This window comes from Lontra canadensis, unplaced genomic scaffold (genome assembly GCF_010015895.1).
Source record: "Lontra canadensis isolate GAN:19392208 unplaced genomic scaffold, GSC_riverotter_1.0 scaffold61, whole genome shotgun sequence".
NCBI classification, from domain to species: Eukaryota; Metazoa; Chordata; class Mammalia; order Carnivora; family Mustelidae; genus Lontra; species Lontra canadensis.
In genome coordinates this window covers 8,019,880-8,037,220 of record NW_022631055.1, presented here as the reverse complement: position 1 = coordinate 8,037,220, position 17,341 = coordinate 8,019,880, and the positions used below count along the sequence as shown (strand labels likewise).

The 17,341-nt window shown below is 52.5% G+C and overlaps 1 protein-coding gene across 1 annotated transcript in view; it reads right to left on the bottom strand.

Moving 5' to 3' along the window:
* The window catches only part of KCNK12 (potassium two pore domain channel subfamily K member 12), a 48,031-nt gene extending 31,098 nt beyond the window's left edge, over nucleotides 1-16,933 (bottom strand). The window contains exon 1 of the mRNA XM_032877847.1: nucleotides 15,890-16,933. Within this exon, the coding sequence (XP_032733738.1) occupies nucleotides 15,890-16,280 (391 nt within the window). The 5' untranslated portion in view covers nucleotides 16,281-16,933. The remainder of the gene's footprint in view (nucleotides 1-15,889) is intronic.
* Nucleotides 16,934-17,341: the final 408 nt, after the last annotated feature.

Genomic DNA, 17,341 nt, shown 5'->3' with positions numbered 1-17,341 from the left:
CTTCTCGTCTGGTCCTTTCCGAAGGCCACAGGATGACTGCCCCCATCCCAGGCCGTTTCCACCCCATTCACTCTGCACACAGGTATTCAGCATCCCAGCTTGCCATATAAACAGATGAATGAACATTTATGGCCTCTTGGCCCATTTTGTGAGGGTCTTCCCTGAAACCCTGTGAGGCAGACGTTATTGTGGGAAAGACGTGTGTGTGGCTGCTAAGTCCAGTGTGCCAAATTCGGCTAGCTCTTTGTTCCGTGCATGTACACCAGTAGCTATAAAGTAAAATTATAACCGTCATAGATCAGGAGCCACTTAGAGCTCATGAAGAAACAATCCACATTGGCAGTCCTTTTGAATGAGTTTGGAATCACACTGCAGTTCAGAGCTAAATATACAAGCTGGGTACCTACTCCCCAAGGGTTTACCACCCATATACACATGTAAGCTCCCCATAAAGTGCAGAGGACAGCGGGTAGTGGCTGATTTAAATGTTGGAGGTGAAGAGCCAAAACGAGGTACTTCACAATTATCTGGCTGTTTCCCGGCAGTCTAGAGAATGACAATTTAGGCTAACTAGATTGCCTGATCTAATGATCTAGTATATAGTGACTGATCAGCCAGAACGCTCCTCGGAAACACTATCCTCACAGTGCAGTCCTGCTCAGGAACGTATGCAATGGCTCCTTACTGCTCTGCAGGCCAAGACCAAACATTTCTGCCTGGGTTTTCAAGGCCCGCTGATGGGACCCAGACCTATAAAATCCGTTTTACCTGTCATTGCTCCGTAACATGCCTCAGACTGGCTGGTCCTGATGTCACTCACTGTTTCTCCACCTTCCCTATCCTGTAGCTCGAGAGGTGGCATTAGACACAATGGAAGGAGCAAAGACTTTCGGGTCAGAGAGCGCAGCTCGGGGTCCAGCTTTGCCACTCACAGTGTGATCTCAGCCACATTATTAATTAATAAAAACACTAGCTCACTTAGAGTCCCTATTAAATGCCAGGGCCAGACTAAGCACTGCACTCATTATCTCCTGTCATTCTCCCGACAACCAGTGAGATAGCTGTTGTTATTACTTCCATTTAAAGATGCAAGAACTGAAGCTCTGGAAGTTCATTCATTTGTTCAGCAAACACCCGGAGCTATGCTTAGTGACAGGAATGTAACCATGCATGAGAGAAAGAGGAACCCAGCTCTCAAGGAGCAGGGAGTGGCCAGAAGTTGGGCAACAGAGAAGCACACAAACAGATAGATGAACCAGATGATTTATGAAAGTGGTTTGTGCTCCAATAACACATGGGAGTGTAATGAGCAGGGGTCATGGGGTGGGGGTCAGGGAGGACTGCTCAAAGGGGTACATTTTAGCTTTTGACATTGAGACCTGAATGTGGTTGAGTGGTCAGCCATGCTGAGACGCACAGAACAGTGCTCTAAGGAGCAGAGACAGCAAGTGCGAGTACCCTGAGGTCTAACATCCACTTTGGGTAGAGTGACAGGAGCATAAGGAATCTGATTTCCTGCAATGGGAAGTCACTGAAGGCTTTCAAGTGGAAAACTGGACAAGAACTTGATCTGATTATACCTTTAAAGATCTCTGTGGCTGCTGTGTAGAGAAGAGGTTGTCATGATGCAGACAAGAAGCTGAGGGTTGCTTAGGAAACTGATGTAGTTGTTCCAGCAACAAGTGGCAGTGGGGGTCGGAGCAGACGGTAGTGATGGGCATGGGGATGAGGGGATGGGATCAGCATATATTTTGCAGACTGCACTGACAGGAGTTGATGATGGATTGGATATAGAAGGTGAGGGAGAAAGAGGAATCAGGACAGCTCCTTATGTTGGTGACCTTCATTCAGATAAGGAAGACTGAGCTGGGGCAGGAATCAAGCGTTCTATTGTTGGTCTTTTTAAGTTTTGATACCCAATTAGCCAACCATGTAGAGATGTCAAGGAGGCAGTTGGACCTCTGGTCTTGAAGGTTAGTGGGGAAGATTGGGGTTATTCTTGTGGAAGTCATTAGCAGATAGAGTTTCAAGCCATGGGCTGCAAGGGGATCGGAGTAGGCAGACCCAAAATACGCAACTTCGGCATAGGATTATTCTGAGCTGAAGGCAATGGAGAAACAGCAGACGCAAGAAAAGCCCTCTACCCATCTTCCCCTATCTGCCTAAATGTAGGGTATAAAATTTCCTTTGTGAAGATATCTTCCTTTCCCTCGACCATACCAGAAAGAACTCCTAATCACCAGAGACACTCTTATCACCCTAGTACTGCATGAGATTGAGTCTGCATAAGAAATCCTACTAAAGGGGTGCCTGGGTGGCTCAGTGGGTTAAGCCTTTGTCTTTGGCTCAGGTCATGATCTCAGGGTTCTGGGACTGAGCCCTGCATCGGGCTCTCTGCTCAGCAGGAAGCCTGCTTCCCTTTCTTTCTCTGCCTGCCTCTCTGCCTACTTGTGATCTCTGTCAAATAAATAAATAAATAATCTTTTTAAAAAATCCTACCAAAATCACCTTTATGTTTCATTAGTTTCCCCTGACTACAATTTACCACTCCTAGAAAGCTAAACCTTCTTTCCTTTGTCTTATAACTTCACAATTTATTGCCCTTCATTAAGATGGCATATAATCCCCTAGCCCAACTGCTTCTTCGAGTATTCAGTTCTTTCCTTAAAAGGCCTCCAGGCAGAAACATAATAATACCTTTGTCCTGCAAATCTGGCCTTTGTCAGTTTCATTTGCAGGCCCCAGAAACTGAATCTAAGAGGGTAGAAGAAAAAGACTTTTGCTCCCCCACAGGTGAAATGAGACTGTCTGAGGAGACGGCCGAGAGAAGGGCCTGAGGACCGAGCTTGGGGCTCTCCAACACTGAAAGGCCACACAGAGGAAGGGACCCAAGGAAGGAAACTGAAGAAGGCAGCCAGGGGAGGATAAAAGAGAGCATGTTGTCCCAGAAGCCAAGAGAATAGAGGATTTCAAGAAGGAGGAGTGGTCAGCCATGTCTAATATTGCTGAGATGCTGAGTAAGAGGAGAACAGGGAAGTCATCATCGAATTTGCAGGAGGCTGCTGGGAATCTTGCAAGTTCAGACTCCCGAAAGGTGGCGTGACCTCTTCATTGATGTGGATCCGGAAGAGAAGGGAGGGGAGAAGGGAGATATTGACTACCCTTCTGAGAAGTTTTTCTGTATATGGGAGCAGAGAAAGGAGGAGGTAGCCGGAGGATGATGCAGGGATCAAGAGAGGGGTCTATTGAGAAGGGAGAAAATATAGCATGTTTCATACTCATCGAGGACACTCTGATAATGCATGGGAGTGGGTAATGGCAGGAATGGAATCTTTGAGCAAATTCAAGGGAATGGGTGGACGATTCACCTGCTGTCATAACAGGGACAGCCACTGTATATGGTGAGTAGATTTAGGGGTGTGAGGATACGAGAGTCCCTCTCTGATTACTTTCATTTTCTCCATAAAGTGTGAGCAGAGCGAGGGGTATGGGAGGCTGGAGGTTGGAGGGGCGGGGAGAAGGGGTGAACGGACATGGTAGGAAGGCGGTAGGAGGGCCTGCCAGTTGGAGTGCCCAGCTGGTGCCCAGGGATCACTAAGGTAAAGTTGGATCAGCCAGTATGTTTGCATTGTTTTCTCCTGCCACAATCAGCTGCTTGGGTGCGGGAGGGGAACAGGTGGAAAGCTGGTGCTTTGATGGTGGCAGAGCAGGGGTAAGGGCCTAGCACACACGGAGAAGGGCAAGGAAGTTAAGGGTCCCTGCAGAGGGAGTAAATCTAGGCTGGATTACAAAAGAAGTGAGGTCCCAAACAAGATGACAGAAACATAAGAGCAGGACACCATAGGTCCTGAGGTGCCAGGATCGCTGTTTGGAAGGCAAGAGAGGAGGAGAGCGGGAAGGACGGGAGGTGGTGGTCAGAGGCAGGGATGTTTGGAGTCAAACACTTGGAAGGTGGGGCACGGTCATAGCAAGGGCAGCGGGAGAACTGCATACCTGCAGAGGGGGACTGAGAAGAACATAGTGGTCGATGAGATGAGATGGTTGAGGGACAGGAGCCCTGGGTCTTTGATGGGTCACCCTCGGCAGACGGGAGCAGGAAGCAAGCGTGCAAGGCTTCCTCAGTGATCAAGGAAGAGACATGTCCCAGCAACCGGCTAGTGAAGGACCAAGCTGAAATTCAAACCCCAGACCAGGGCTCTCGGTCTTCTCCCTGTCCCCTGTGTCACACTGCAAGGCATTGGCTGGCGATGCAGATTTCCTCATTCTGCAACAACAGGCACCGCCCCACTGAGCAGCACGAGCTGGGGAGCTTGATATGGCCCTTTCTGCACCGTGGCCGTGCTGTCCAGGGTGCCACCCCGTGGGTGCAAGAGCACACTAGCCACAGCAGTTCCTGGCACTCTTGCTTCTCAGATGCGCACCAGACCTTGCAGCGTGCTCACTAATGTGACCACAGTCTCTTGCCATTACTGACTGCGCTGCCTCAGGGGTTTGGGGCTTGTGCATAGGTGGTGATGGTGATGATGGCACAGGGGACTGCATATGGCTGTGGGGCCTGGACACACTGGTTGCACAGTGCAGTTCACTCCGTGGACCAAGGTGCTTGGCTCTACTTCCAGAAGCCCTGGGATGACTCCCTCTGCAAACTGAAGCTTTCTTAGACAAGGTGAATCGTCGTCAGATTTTCACATTTTACTTTTTCATAAACGAGTGCCTAGGTAAACTTGAGAATCTTGGAAACAGCCGTTCAGCCCACAGATATTCCTGGAGCCCCTCCCACGTGCCAAGCCCTGGGCCAGCCAGCCAACGGGGGGCATGGCAGAGATCAGAAGACGCAGCTCCCCCCGCCGCACCCCACTTCCCATGGGTGCTAGCAGGGTAGGGCCCCGCAGTTCTGCTTCCAAAGAAAGGGTCCTCTTTCCTGCCTGTTGCCTGGGGCTTTCAGACCTTCCCTAGCACTGGCTCACCTGCCGTCTCACCTTTCCTTCCCTTCCCTACCCTCCATTTAAGAATAGAAGCCAGCCATCAAAACCTGCATGGTCTCCAAAATGCACCCTGCCCTCCTCACAAATGCCAACAAGCTCAACGTGGGCAGAGTTTCGTGTGTTCCTTTCCCCTGGGCCCGGCTGTCTCTGCAGCATTTCTGGCAGGCCCCGGTGTGAGGAGCTCGGAATTCAGAACACTTGGCAACAGGGAATGAGATCGCGGCCATTTGGAAAGGATTAGGAAGAAGTTACACAGAGTGTGGTTTGGGGTTTGTGTTTATCTCGACTGTAACTTTCCAGAAAGCTGGGACACCCAATTCCAATAAAAGCCTCCCCAAGTATTTTTGGGAGGCATTGTGATGGTGCTGGATTGTGTGGGTGGGAGTGGTTTTTCCCCAGTTTTGTGCAGTGGGCTTAGTTACTGGGAAAACTTCTGTCCAATTTGTGAACCAACATGCGGTTCCCAAGGGATGTGCTCTGGGCAGGTGGGGAAGGTAGCACTGCTGGGCTGAGGGGCACAATTCAGCAGGGCCTCCTTCGGCTGGGGACCAGGGCCTGTGGCCAAGGGCAGGCCAGACAGGGAATCAGAGTCAGTGGGAGAGCTGGGACCACAAGCCTGGCTTCATTGTTCAGGACTGAACTTCTGCTACCACTCCTGGGGCGATGGGCTGAGGCTCAGAATCGGCTGGTGGTGTTTCCCGCCAAGGATCATGCAGAGCCCCAGGCAGGGTAGGAAAGGACTCAAGAGAGCCATGGAGGCAACACCGCCAGCCAGGGGAAGCCCCGCCAGCATGAGCTAGCTGCCCGCTGCACATCTACCAGCCGATGAGAGATCGTTAAACCAGTGGCCCAGCAGAGGGGCCGGAGCCCAGCCTGCCCCTCCGGCTCCAGGGCAGAGGGAGGGGGAGGCGCAGGGAAATTCCTGGAGCCCAGCCTGGGCCCAGCTTTTTGCATTAAAAAAAAAAAAATTTTTTTTATTACTATGTCTAGCAGTCCAAGGTTTTCAGTTACTCACACTCATTTATTCATTCCATCCATTCAACATACGTTGATTAATCGCCTATTTTGTGCCAAGCATTCTGCTCCATGATTTACAGAAACTATCTCTTTGCTTTAATTATCTCCATCTATCTCCAGACACGGTGCCCCTTTATAGTAGCTGTTCGGTGCACAGCCATTATTAACTACAGCAGTGACAAGCCCCACTAAGACAGAGCTCCTAGCCTGGAAGAAGAGGAAGGGAGAGTAATTTCTGACACCTACTACATGCTGGGTCCTGGGGCAGCTTCTGACATTGCTTGCATTACTTCCAGGGAAACTGGCATAGAGACAAATAGTTACCACAAGTCCAGGGGCAGAAGGACTTCACGGAAGGTCTCACACTAGTGGCCCCTTTTGAGCTGGGCTTTGAGGACCAAGTTCACTGGTAGAAGAAGATGGAGAAAAGGGGGAGAACATCTTGGGTGGAAAGAACAGCACAAGCCATGGCCTAGAGGCTTACAGTGCCTGTTATTTGTGGGTGGGGTGAGTGGGAAGGGTTGGGGTGGAGTAGGGTTGGGGAGGGGTGGCCAGAAGTTAAGAGCGGCTAGAGGCAGGGTGGGGGTTGGTACGTTGGCAGGTGCTTGGTTTCATGCGCTCCCGAAACATCTGGGAAGGTTTGCCTCCAGGACATGACCTTGAGCAGAGTCTTCCATAAAGCAGCTGGCCCTCAGGAACGGAGCTGGCCCAGTCCCCAGACTTTGCTGGCTGGTGTGTGGACCTTCTGGTTATTTGGTTTTGTGTTCCTGCCTCTCCATGTCCACTGCTGCTAGCCCAAGTGCAAGGCTGAGGGCCCTGAGATCCTGGGGTCCCCTCTCTGGGCAGTAGCTTGGCACTGAGTTCCGCCCAGACTCCTGGAGTTCTGGTGAGCTCTGCACAAAGCACTGTGCTTGTCTGCCTTCTTTCATCTGCCTGGCAGCCTCCCTCACAGAGAGGAGTAGGTTGTAAAGGATGGAATGCTAGCAGCCCTTCGTTCAGTGTAGCCACTGGGGCTGCAGGGAGCACAGCATTGCCAAATCTGAGTCCCTAAATTGTGCTTGAACCCTTGCTGATACCTCCTCTTATTCTCTTCCTCCACCCCCACCACCCAGCAGACCCCAGAATGGGCTCTGATCCTTCCCCATCTTTGGTAATGCAGGGCTCGGGCAGAGAGGATGCTGGGTGGTCAGGGTCCTGAATGCTCTATGCTGCCAATGACTCACTTGTGTGACCCCAGGCAAGTCACTTGACCTCTCTGAGCCTATATCTTTGTCTGTGAGATGGGATAATAGCGTCCTCTTTGGTGTCGTCAATAAACATGGGTGATAGCACACTAAAGCGGCAAGCGTGGCACATTTATGAGGGGGAGACCATCAATGAGGCTTCAGCTGTCCCTCTTGCTCCCCACAGCAAAGGCCCTGGTTGCTGGCAGGGTACAGTCTGGAGCTGGGAGATGCTGGCAGGCTCTGCAGCCTCCCCTGTCCTACCCTAGGAGTCTCTGACTGGGAATGCTTTCTCTGCCTGTCAGGGGAGCTGAGGTAGCCCCCTGGAGAAAGAATGTCGGTGCCGTGGGTGCCTGACGACCTGGGGCATCACACTTGCTCCGGCTCACAGTGGGGCTGTTTGCTGCAGCGCCGTCCTCCAAAGGCCTCCACCCACAGTCCCAGCACCAGGCCCACCTCAGAGAAGTGTGGCTGGGCCCAACTTCAGCTGGCGCTGGGCTCTGCCTGTCCCAGCTCCCCTGAAGCCTGGGACCTGACAGGAGGGCCCAGCCCATGAGGGAGACCACGAGGGTGGGCAGGGGGTGGGCTCGCCAGGCCTCTGTTCTGGGAGGGGGGAACAGAGAAGTGCCAGGGGAAACTGGTCTAATCACCACTCAGTCATTCATTTGGTTTTTTAAAAAGATGAAAGAACGCACACACGTGAAACATTATTAAGACGTTCTAGTTGAGGAATGAAAGAAAATGCATTTTAAAAAGCATCCTCCCAAGCCAGTTATGCAACAGTGCAGGACAACCACATGCCCCAGAGACCGTGACCAATGAGAGGGCAGCAGAGGCCCTGCTGCAGGGGTGGCTGAGGCCCAGAGGGCTGTGCACAGGGTGGTAGATGTGGCTGAGCTGAGGGGGATGAGTAGTGCCTCAGTTTCCCTCCTGCACAGTGAGGCAACTTGGGGCTTGCCAAAGGGGCCTGCCTAGCTCTGGGCAGCTGATGCTTCCCAAGGGGTGGCCACGCACTCAGTGCACACGGCCTAGCTCGTTCAGTCCTTACAGTAACACCCTACAGGCAGGAACCATCATTATCCTCACTTCCCAGAGGAGACCCAGGTGCGGGGAGGTACACCTACTCACCAAGAGCGCAGGGCTAGTAAGTGGCAGAACCGGGACTGGGACTCCAGGTGGGCTACAGAGCCGGTGTGTTCAGTCTCTACTACACTGCTCTGGGACAGTGGGAGCAGATCGCCTTCCAGGACATGGGGACATCAGAGCTGGAAGGGACACCAGGGACTCTGGGTACTCGTTCCTTTTAGGAATGGAGAAACTGAGGCGCCAGGTGGTCATGAGTCAGTCCTGCCTCAAGCCACACAGCAGTGAGGGGCAGAGGTGGGTCTCAGCTGCAGTCCCCTGATTCGCCACTGCTCCTCTCCACCCGGCTAGTACAGGTGCGGCCTGGAGACCAATGATGGGGGTATCCCTGGGAGCTTGTTACGAATGCAGAGTCTCAGTGTTCCCCAGACTTACGGGCGAGAAACCTGCATTTTGACAAGAGCTCAGGGATCCACATGCACTTTCTAGTTTGAGAAGCCCTGCTTTGTGCTGCTCTACCTTTCTGATCCGCGCTGTTACTGTGAGTATAACAACATTGTATCCAGACACAGTACAAGCTGCAGTTAGAAAATTCTGGAAGCTCCATCCCAGGCTCACATGGGGGTGAGTCCTCTGGGATCTGGGGGAGGCAACAGAGCAGGTCCCCCTGAGCTTGGTATTTCTTGGGCTCAGGTACACCAATCACCGCTGACCTGCTGCCCAGGTGGGAGCTTAGCACTGAGCTGGGGGTTACCAAGCCCAGGGAAGAGATACAACTCAGAGTCCAGAGCATTCTCCAGCATTGCCGCTGACGGCTAGTGGACGAGGCCTAGACTCCCATGAGGAAAACCTAAGGCCTGGAGGCTGGCCTGTGAATGGCGGGTTCAGGATAGAATTTCCTGGGGCGGAGACTGGCAGCAGGGGTGGTAGCCAAGAGCTTGCACAGGGCTGAGGGCCAAGGAGCTTTGGTTCTTTCTCTGCTCTCTCCCTGCCCCTTCCTGGGCACTGTTCCATGTTCTTCCCAGTTCCATGGAAGGTCCTATGTCCCCACAGCCTCAAGACCCTCTGCCTCCCCACTCTTCCCTGCACAGAAATCCCGTCACTACCCCTGAGTGCAGTGAGAGGTAGAGATGGCCCAGCATGCCCCCCGCACCCCCACCCTCAACCTGGTTGCTGGCCGGCAGCCCCTGTCCCTGCCCTGGGTCCTGGGGAAGTCAGCGGAGCTGGGCAGAAGACTGGGAAAGACCCCAGTTACTCCCTGTGGGAGTAACTGCAGGAATGCAGTGGCCTTTTGCTCTGTCTCTCAGTTCCTCTGAATCTGAGGCAGCCACGTAAGGGCAAGGAGAGTTCCACTGTAGCTGGCAGGGCTGGGGGCACCGAATCCATCTTCAAACACAGACCACCTTCAGATGGAGCAGGAGCTTTTCCCTGGAGGATGCCTCCAAGGCACCCGAGTTATTTGCTGTTCCTCTAGTGTCCTACTGTCCTCTCTACATGCTCTTCCCCTTTCTCCTCGATGTAATGCTCCTCTGACTTGCTGTGTAACCTTGGGGACCTCCCACTGTCCCAGAGCAGTGTAACCTTGGGGAGCCTCTCCCCCTCTCTGAACCGTATGTGAAATGAGGAACAAGGCTAAATTAGCCCTCTTCAGGTGGGTCTTAGAGGAGCTCTAGGGCTCCTTGGGGAAGCTGCGGGGGAGAGCATAGCATCTGAGGGTAGGCCTGCTGGGCAGGCCTCCAGCCCCTGCCTCTAATCAGAGGAGATTTGCTACTGTCTGTTTTCTATAACGGGATGCTTTTGGCTTTTTTTGGCAAGATGGTCTAAATGCTTGTGAGAAGTTCTGGAGGACTTTTATAGTACCGTCCAGCTGGAATCCCCTAAGGGGTAGATCTTTGATCCATGTGGCACAATTCTGGACCATTCCAGGCTGGGGCCCAGGCAGGGCTAAGGCGAAGGATGCTCTCCCTCAGCTGGCTTGGCCCAGGAGTGCAGGGGACAGGAGGGAAGAGGGTCTAGGTACTGGACCTCTCTCTCAGTCTTTAATGGCCTTGCAGCTAATCCCATCTGTTCCTTGTTCCTGCTTTCTTCACTTACCCAAAACTTCCCAAAGGAAGCACCTCTCATGAAATCAGTGGAGACTGACAGTGTCAAAGCCACAGCCTTGTTCAAGGGGTGGCTGAGCCTCTGGGACTGAATGCAATTATGGGGAAAACCAAGTGGCCTGTTTCCATGGAATAATCAGCTGGAAAACTGTCCAGTCTCTGCTAGGCCATGTAGAGGCTCAGCTTGGGGGAAACCAGAGAGTCCCTCACTCCAAAGGGGCTGGCCACCGAAGCCAGGAAGACAGCCGTGGCCACTGACTCAGCAATTTCACCCCTGGGAATTCAACCCAAGGAGATATTACAGAAAGAAAAGGCCATCTGCATAAAGAAGATTGCTGTGGCATTACTCAAAATAGCCCTAAACAGGGAACTACCCAGCTTCCCAGCAATAGGGGTAGTAAATTATAGAACATCAACCAGATGGAATATTATGCACCCACTAAAATTAGCATGGGAAGGCAACGTGGAAGCATGGAAACAACACTGAGGATAAAACACTCACGAAAGGGAACTGGCTCCACACAGAACAGTATTCTTTCTTTTCCCTACAAAAGGTGTGACAGAGAATGGCAGCTGTATCATGAGTGATTTGCTGTGTAGTTCACTAAAGAAATCATGATCGTCTCCCACGTGCTGGGGCGAGGGCTGGGGGCTGAGGATGGGGGGAGGCTGAGAATGCCTTTCCTGCTCTCCATCTAGCACCTCCCATCTAATCCTGAAGCTCTTCCCTAAACGTCCTTCAGAGTTGTCACAGCGTCGTCTTTCAATAAGAAGTGGTCGGTAAGGGCAATATGGGAGGAGAGGTGCTTCTCTTCTTCCCGGGAATGTTCCTCGGCTCCCGGGATCTCACAGCCACCTCCGGCTGGATTACAGACATGTCAGGAAAAAACCAAATGTCAATGTGGTAGTGACATTTCAGTCTTATAATGTCTTAGTTTCCTTTGAAGCAAAAGCCGCTTTAAAAATCCATGTTAAAAAGGAGGAAAAAAGTTAGGACTTGTTACTAATCTCACGGCTGAATAATTAAGTGTGCCTAATTCTGAAAGTAGCAGGCGAAATTATGCAGTGCCAAAGTGACACTTCTCATACCTACACCATCCCGTCTACAGCAGCGTGGTTTTGACTTTATAGCTTAAATACGCTGCCAGAAAACCTAATAAAAGGAAGCAAAAATATTTCTGTTTATATCAGGCTGCCATTTGAGAAAGACTTTTAAATATGTTCTTCCCCATGTGTAAATCTGACAGCCCTTGCATAATTAAAACGCCAGTGGAGAGTTTCCTCTGAATCTTTTCAAAGTAAACCAGTAAAACATCTTTTAGGCTGTGGAATGATGGATTAATACTTGGCCATCTTTGAGCGAGAACACTGCCTCCAAGAATATTGTTTGGGGCTAAAAGAACACAGGCCACCATCTCTATCTGTGGGAGTTCATATGATCACAGGAGATGCAGGTAACGATGTGCCCAGGGGCACACATGCATTATGATGAGTTCTGCTCATTTCGGATTTTGTTAAATGGAGGACTGGATAAACGAATGCACCCACATTAAAGCAAACTTGATTTCAACCCCTTAGGAACATGTCAAATAGCATAAATGAAAGAAATAATAATGACCCAGGATTTCAGTTCAGTGTGAGCCATCAAGATGAATGATTTAGACCACAGAGTGTTTTTTTATTTTACTGCTGAACAATCACAGGCAGTGATTCCTGGATCTGTTCCATGTGGACACACATGTGTGTCTATGCCTAGCTCTGGGTATGGGACCCTGTTCCAGCTAAATGTCCAGACAAAGAGTTCATGTTATCCCGATGTTCCATCTAACCCTGAATACACGTGGTAACACCTGAACTTTTCTTCTGTGTCTCCCTCCAGCTGAAGGCCCATTCCTGCACCTTCTTTCCCTTCCCTACACGTGTGCATGCGTGCACAAACACACGCACGCATGTGCATACACACACACACACACACACACACAAACCCCAGGGCAACAAAAGGCAGAAAGCAAGTGGTTTCTGTCTTATACCATTCTGATAAACATCACAATGTCTCTTACTAGCTAGCACCTTTGTCTCTGACCTTCTTGGTATTGGCTCTTGCCTTCTCAGTTTAGACCTGCCAGATGCTTCTAGTCTGTCTGACTTCTGAGATATGTTTGATCCTTCATGCTTTCTCTGGACTTAATCAGTTGTTGGCCTGACCACCAGACAAGTCCTCCTGCCCAGCCCTGCTGTCAGACCCACACACACCCACACCCATTATTAAATACTTCAGTCTCAAACAAGGATGTGTCCACCAATTATATGCATGAAATTGGTAGACTGAACACTGCATAACATGGATTCTGGACCCAGCCGAACATATAATTAACTGTGACCTGAAACAAGTTCCTTAACACTCTGCACCACATGGGGTTGGACTGAAGGTCTTCTCCTTGTTCCAGTCCTCTTTAGTGAAAATAGCCAGGATATGCCACCCATAAACAGTGTGATCCATCTCTTGTTGGAATATGCTTTAACCTGTGTCTCATAGGATAAGCTTTAACTTTTCAAAATGTAGCACCAGGTCTGACATACACAATATATCATATTTATAGAATAAATAAAAGGTTTAAAAAAAAAACTAAAATCTAGATGCATCATTTAGCAGGGTCCACACAACCACAAAAAAGAAATGTCCACACTGCAGCATGGACCGTATACACCATGATCTTCACTGATCAGATAAAACTGAGTGCATGCGAATTTCTCACCCGATAAGGTGACAGGCATACAATCCTTTTGGACTGAGCTTTGGCTCCCTGAGCTACTAAATCCATAAAAGCACCAACACTAACAATAATTGTCTCTGAAGACTCAGAGCATTTAAGGGAAAGAAACTATGTAAGCAGAAGAGAAACTGACGTATGTATGTATTTAGTTAATCTCATCACAGTACATTTTGCAAGAGAAGGCTGAAATGACAACCGTGCTACTTCGGGATTCAGCAGAACTTATCTAACGGACAGAAGTGACTGAGTTGAACAACCGGCTCAGACCACTAGAGCAGGTGGATAACTGACAGCGATGCTGCTGCTTGCATGGCTGTCCTGGCATCCCTGCAGAGGTCTGGTTCAATGCTAAGCTGTCCACAGCCTAGTTCTGGTCCCTGAGTGCAGTTCCCCTGAGAGATACATGTCTCCCTACAGCAGATTTTGGAAACAGTGTGCTGGGTCATTCGTAACACAGCCACATGCTTGAGTGTAGCCCTCCTACACTGCTTGCCTACATCTGAAAACACAAATCTAGAAAGAGAACATAGCTCCTTTCTGTTTGACTAAAGAACAGCCAATCCTGCCAGTACATTAAAGACTGGGGCTTGGAACAATTTGCCAACACACAGACTTGATTTTGTGCAAAGACTGAGAGGAGCTTTAGGAGCTGTGGCTGGGCAGTGAATGAAGAAATTGATGAGAGTGCCATCAGAGAGGCGCTGAGACCACAGGTCATTGGCATGGGGCCCGATTCTGGTGGATTCACTGCCTGTAGGGGAAGAGGACGCTGCTAACACCCTTCCCTTTAGCCTGTGAGTTTCATTAGGAAGCTAAAGCCAGAGCATGTAAGTGGGAGAGAAACGTTGTCACCACCCATTATGTGCACAGGTGTGCCTCTAGGTGCAGGAAAGCAAAAGGGTGTGTTTACAAGAGGAAGAACACAAATCCGTAATGAGCTATGAATGCATGATGTCATCCTCTAGGACTAAGCATCCTTAGTACTTTTAAAGCACTTAAAAAAAACTCTAGTTGCTATAGCAACTTGATGCAGCTCTTAAAAGGGGATTTTTTTCCAGGGGGTCATTTTATATCTTCAATCACCATAACAACATGATATAGCTTTTAAAGGGTATTTTTATCCAATTTGTGTGTGTTTTGGGCTTGGGCCATATTTGCCTTTTCTACTTAAAATAATCAGATCAAGCATGACACACAAAAAATCATTGAAGGAAAGGAAGCCCTTTCGTAGACTATACATATACACTCAGAGACACATCTCTAGCTGCTCATATCCTGCACATGCATGAAGTCTTTCTCTGTCTCCCAGCAGCCATCTGCGATGGCTTACACTGGCCAGTTAGTCTGTGCCTGTCTCTGAGCTGGCATACCAGACTAGCCCAGAGCCTACCCATGGAAGTTGTGTCCATACAATCCCCCACTTCTCAGCCCAGTGGATCTAGCTCCCTCCTCCAAAACTACCACCAGGTAATAGTGCCTTGGGGTGACTAGTGATATGGCCAGCCCAATGCCTTCTTCCACCCTGAGACTCAAAGCAGGAGCAGATGGGACACACAAAATCTCACCAAAGTGGAAATCCTGTATTTATTCTGCACTCTGTAGTAGCTGGGGAGGAGGTCTGTTCACATGACACCCAGGGTCCAGGGAAAGGGAGGATGGGGAAAGTGGGTGACAGGAGAAGAAGACAGACCTGGAAGGGGTGGAGTGGGGAGCAGTAAGTGGTTCCAGATTCTCTACGGGAGAGGTTCAGAGAAAGGGTAAAAGTGGGAGAAGTGGGGGGACTTACTAAAAGAGTACTTACATAGCATGTTGTGTATGGTTGTGAAACCGTGAGCTGCTTGTACCAAAAATAAGGAAAAGGGATAATAAAAAGTATAGAGAAACCAGCCCCCTCCCCCACCCCACCCAGCTACCCCCTTGTGCCACTATTGGTTGGGAAAGATGGCAGGGTAACAGGAGAGGTCAAGAAATGGGAGAAGTCGTGAAGAGGGTGGAAGGAAAAGGGCGAGAAAGTCGTGAAGAGTGTGGAAGAAGAAGGGGATGGCAGGGAGCCCAATGAGAGCGCTGAAGTCCTGTCCTCCCAAGTCAGACGGGCTTTTCTTTGGAGAAGGTGCGGTGTAAACCGTAGGAGAAGCGGGTGGGAAGGAGATCAAGGAAAGTGGTCGCCCTCCCCAGGGTAAAGGGCTGGTGGATACTGAAGGAAAACGTGTGGCGAAAGAAGAAAGGAAGGAGAAAGAAGTAAAAACGCTGTGAGTGGAGGTAAAAGGGCTTCCCAAATCACCTGGATGAGGAAACAGACCCAGGGGGCGCGAGAAATGGAAGGAAACATCAGGCCCTGACGCTTGAGGCGCACAGAGAGGTTAAGTCATCGAGTTGGTAAGTGCTGGAGCGCGCGGGCGGCCGCGGGTTAGCCCAGCGCCTGGGTGAGGGTGCTCCCCATTAGGCGCACTGCCTGCGAGTCACCTCCGGGTGAGGACCAGAGACTGGCCTCTCCGGGCACTTCCCGCGCGGACAGCCGGTTAAGAAAGAGAAGGGTCAGGAGAAGGGGGACGGGCGGAGAGGTGAGGGCAAGCCGAAAGCAGGCAGTGGGTTGTTAGAAGGTAAGTGGGGGAGCCGAGGGACGCGGACCCAGCCTCGGAGCCGTGGAAGGGGCGGCAGGTAAAAGGCACGGAGAGGAAAAGACGCGCGCGGAGCGCGCCGCTCACCTATGGTCGATACCACGGTGCCCACGAAGTAGAAGGCGCCGGGGAAGTCCCAGCGCGGGCGCAGCGCGTCGGCTCGGACGCCGGCGGCCAGCGCGGCCTCGTAGTGCCGGAGGAAGGCGCGCAGCTCCGGCTCGGCCACGCCGTGCGCTGCGCTGAAGTTGCGCAGCGTGGCGCCCCAGCGCGCCCGCGCCTCCGCCTCGCCCGGGCTCTCGAGCGCGGAGAAGACAGTGGCGCCTGCCACCAGGTAGAGGCCGATGAGCGCCGCCAACAGCACGAAGCGACCCGTGTCCTCGTTGAGGTGCGAGCGGCGGCAGCAGCAGCAGCAGCAGGAGGGGCGCGGCAGGCGGCGGCGGCAGCGGCGGGGCGGGGGCCGGGGGCTGCGGGAGGACATGGTCCGGAGCTCAGCCCCGGGGCCGGGGCGGCGCTCGGGGCCCGGGCCGCGACATCCCCCCCGCGGGAGCAGAAGCGTGAGGATGGTGGCCAGGGGTCGGGGGCCGCCGCGGAGCCCCTTGCCGCCTCCCCCAGAGCCCGGACGGCGGGGCGCCTCGCCTCCGCCTCCTCGGCGCTCAGGCCGCACACGGGTCCCGAGGCCCTTCGAGCGCCCGGGCTGGGACGCTCCTCTCCGTGCCCCGACGCCTCGCTGGCTCCCGCGGCTCCTCACCCGCGACCCTCGGGTGCAGGGGTCTGAAGCTAGGCCCCTGCCGCCCTGTGGCCGGCGTCCGCGGGGCCCCGGGCCTCATACTCCTCTCCAGACAGGCCGCGGGCTGCGGGCGGGGCGGGCAGGGGAACCCGGGAGTCTTAAGACTGGGACGCTGCAGCAGGGCACGAAGAAAGCCCCCGGGGGCGTCCCATGAGGCGTTCCCCCTCTCTGCGGCTCCCAGGCGCAGGCTGCGCTGGCAGTCCGCTCCCACCCCCGGGCCTGAGCTGGCGGCGTCGGCTTTGCAGCCTCAGAACAGAGCCGAGTCCCGGGAAGCGCTCCCTTTCCAGCTCCAGCCGGAGAGCCGCCCGGCACGGAGAGGCGGAGTCATCGGCGCCCGGGGCGGGGTGTTGGGCGGGGGGGGGGGGGGGGGGGAGAGATAAGGATGGGAAGAAAGGGGTGGGGAGTTGGGCTGCTGCGACGCCTCCCGGCCGTTCTGGCGGCACTAAATGCGGGGCACGGAAGCAGGTGTCCGGACTGCGGTGCTGGCTGCCACCCTGCCAGGGAACCCCGTCCGGCCCGTCCCTGAGCTTCGGCTCCGGAATCCCTTTCTTATCTCCAAGCTGCCGCCAAACTTTGCTCAACTTGAAGGTGCCTTGCGGTCTTAGGGGTTGGGGGCCACACGACGCGAATCTTCCAACACCTGGTTCTCGGACTGCAGTCCGAACTTTAAGTTCCCTCTTGCTCGCTTCTTCCTGGATCCTTCCGCAGCGCTAGGTCTCTGATGGTTGCTTTGGAGAAATTATCCGGTCTGG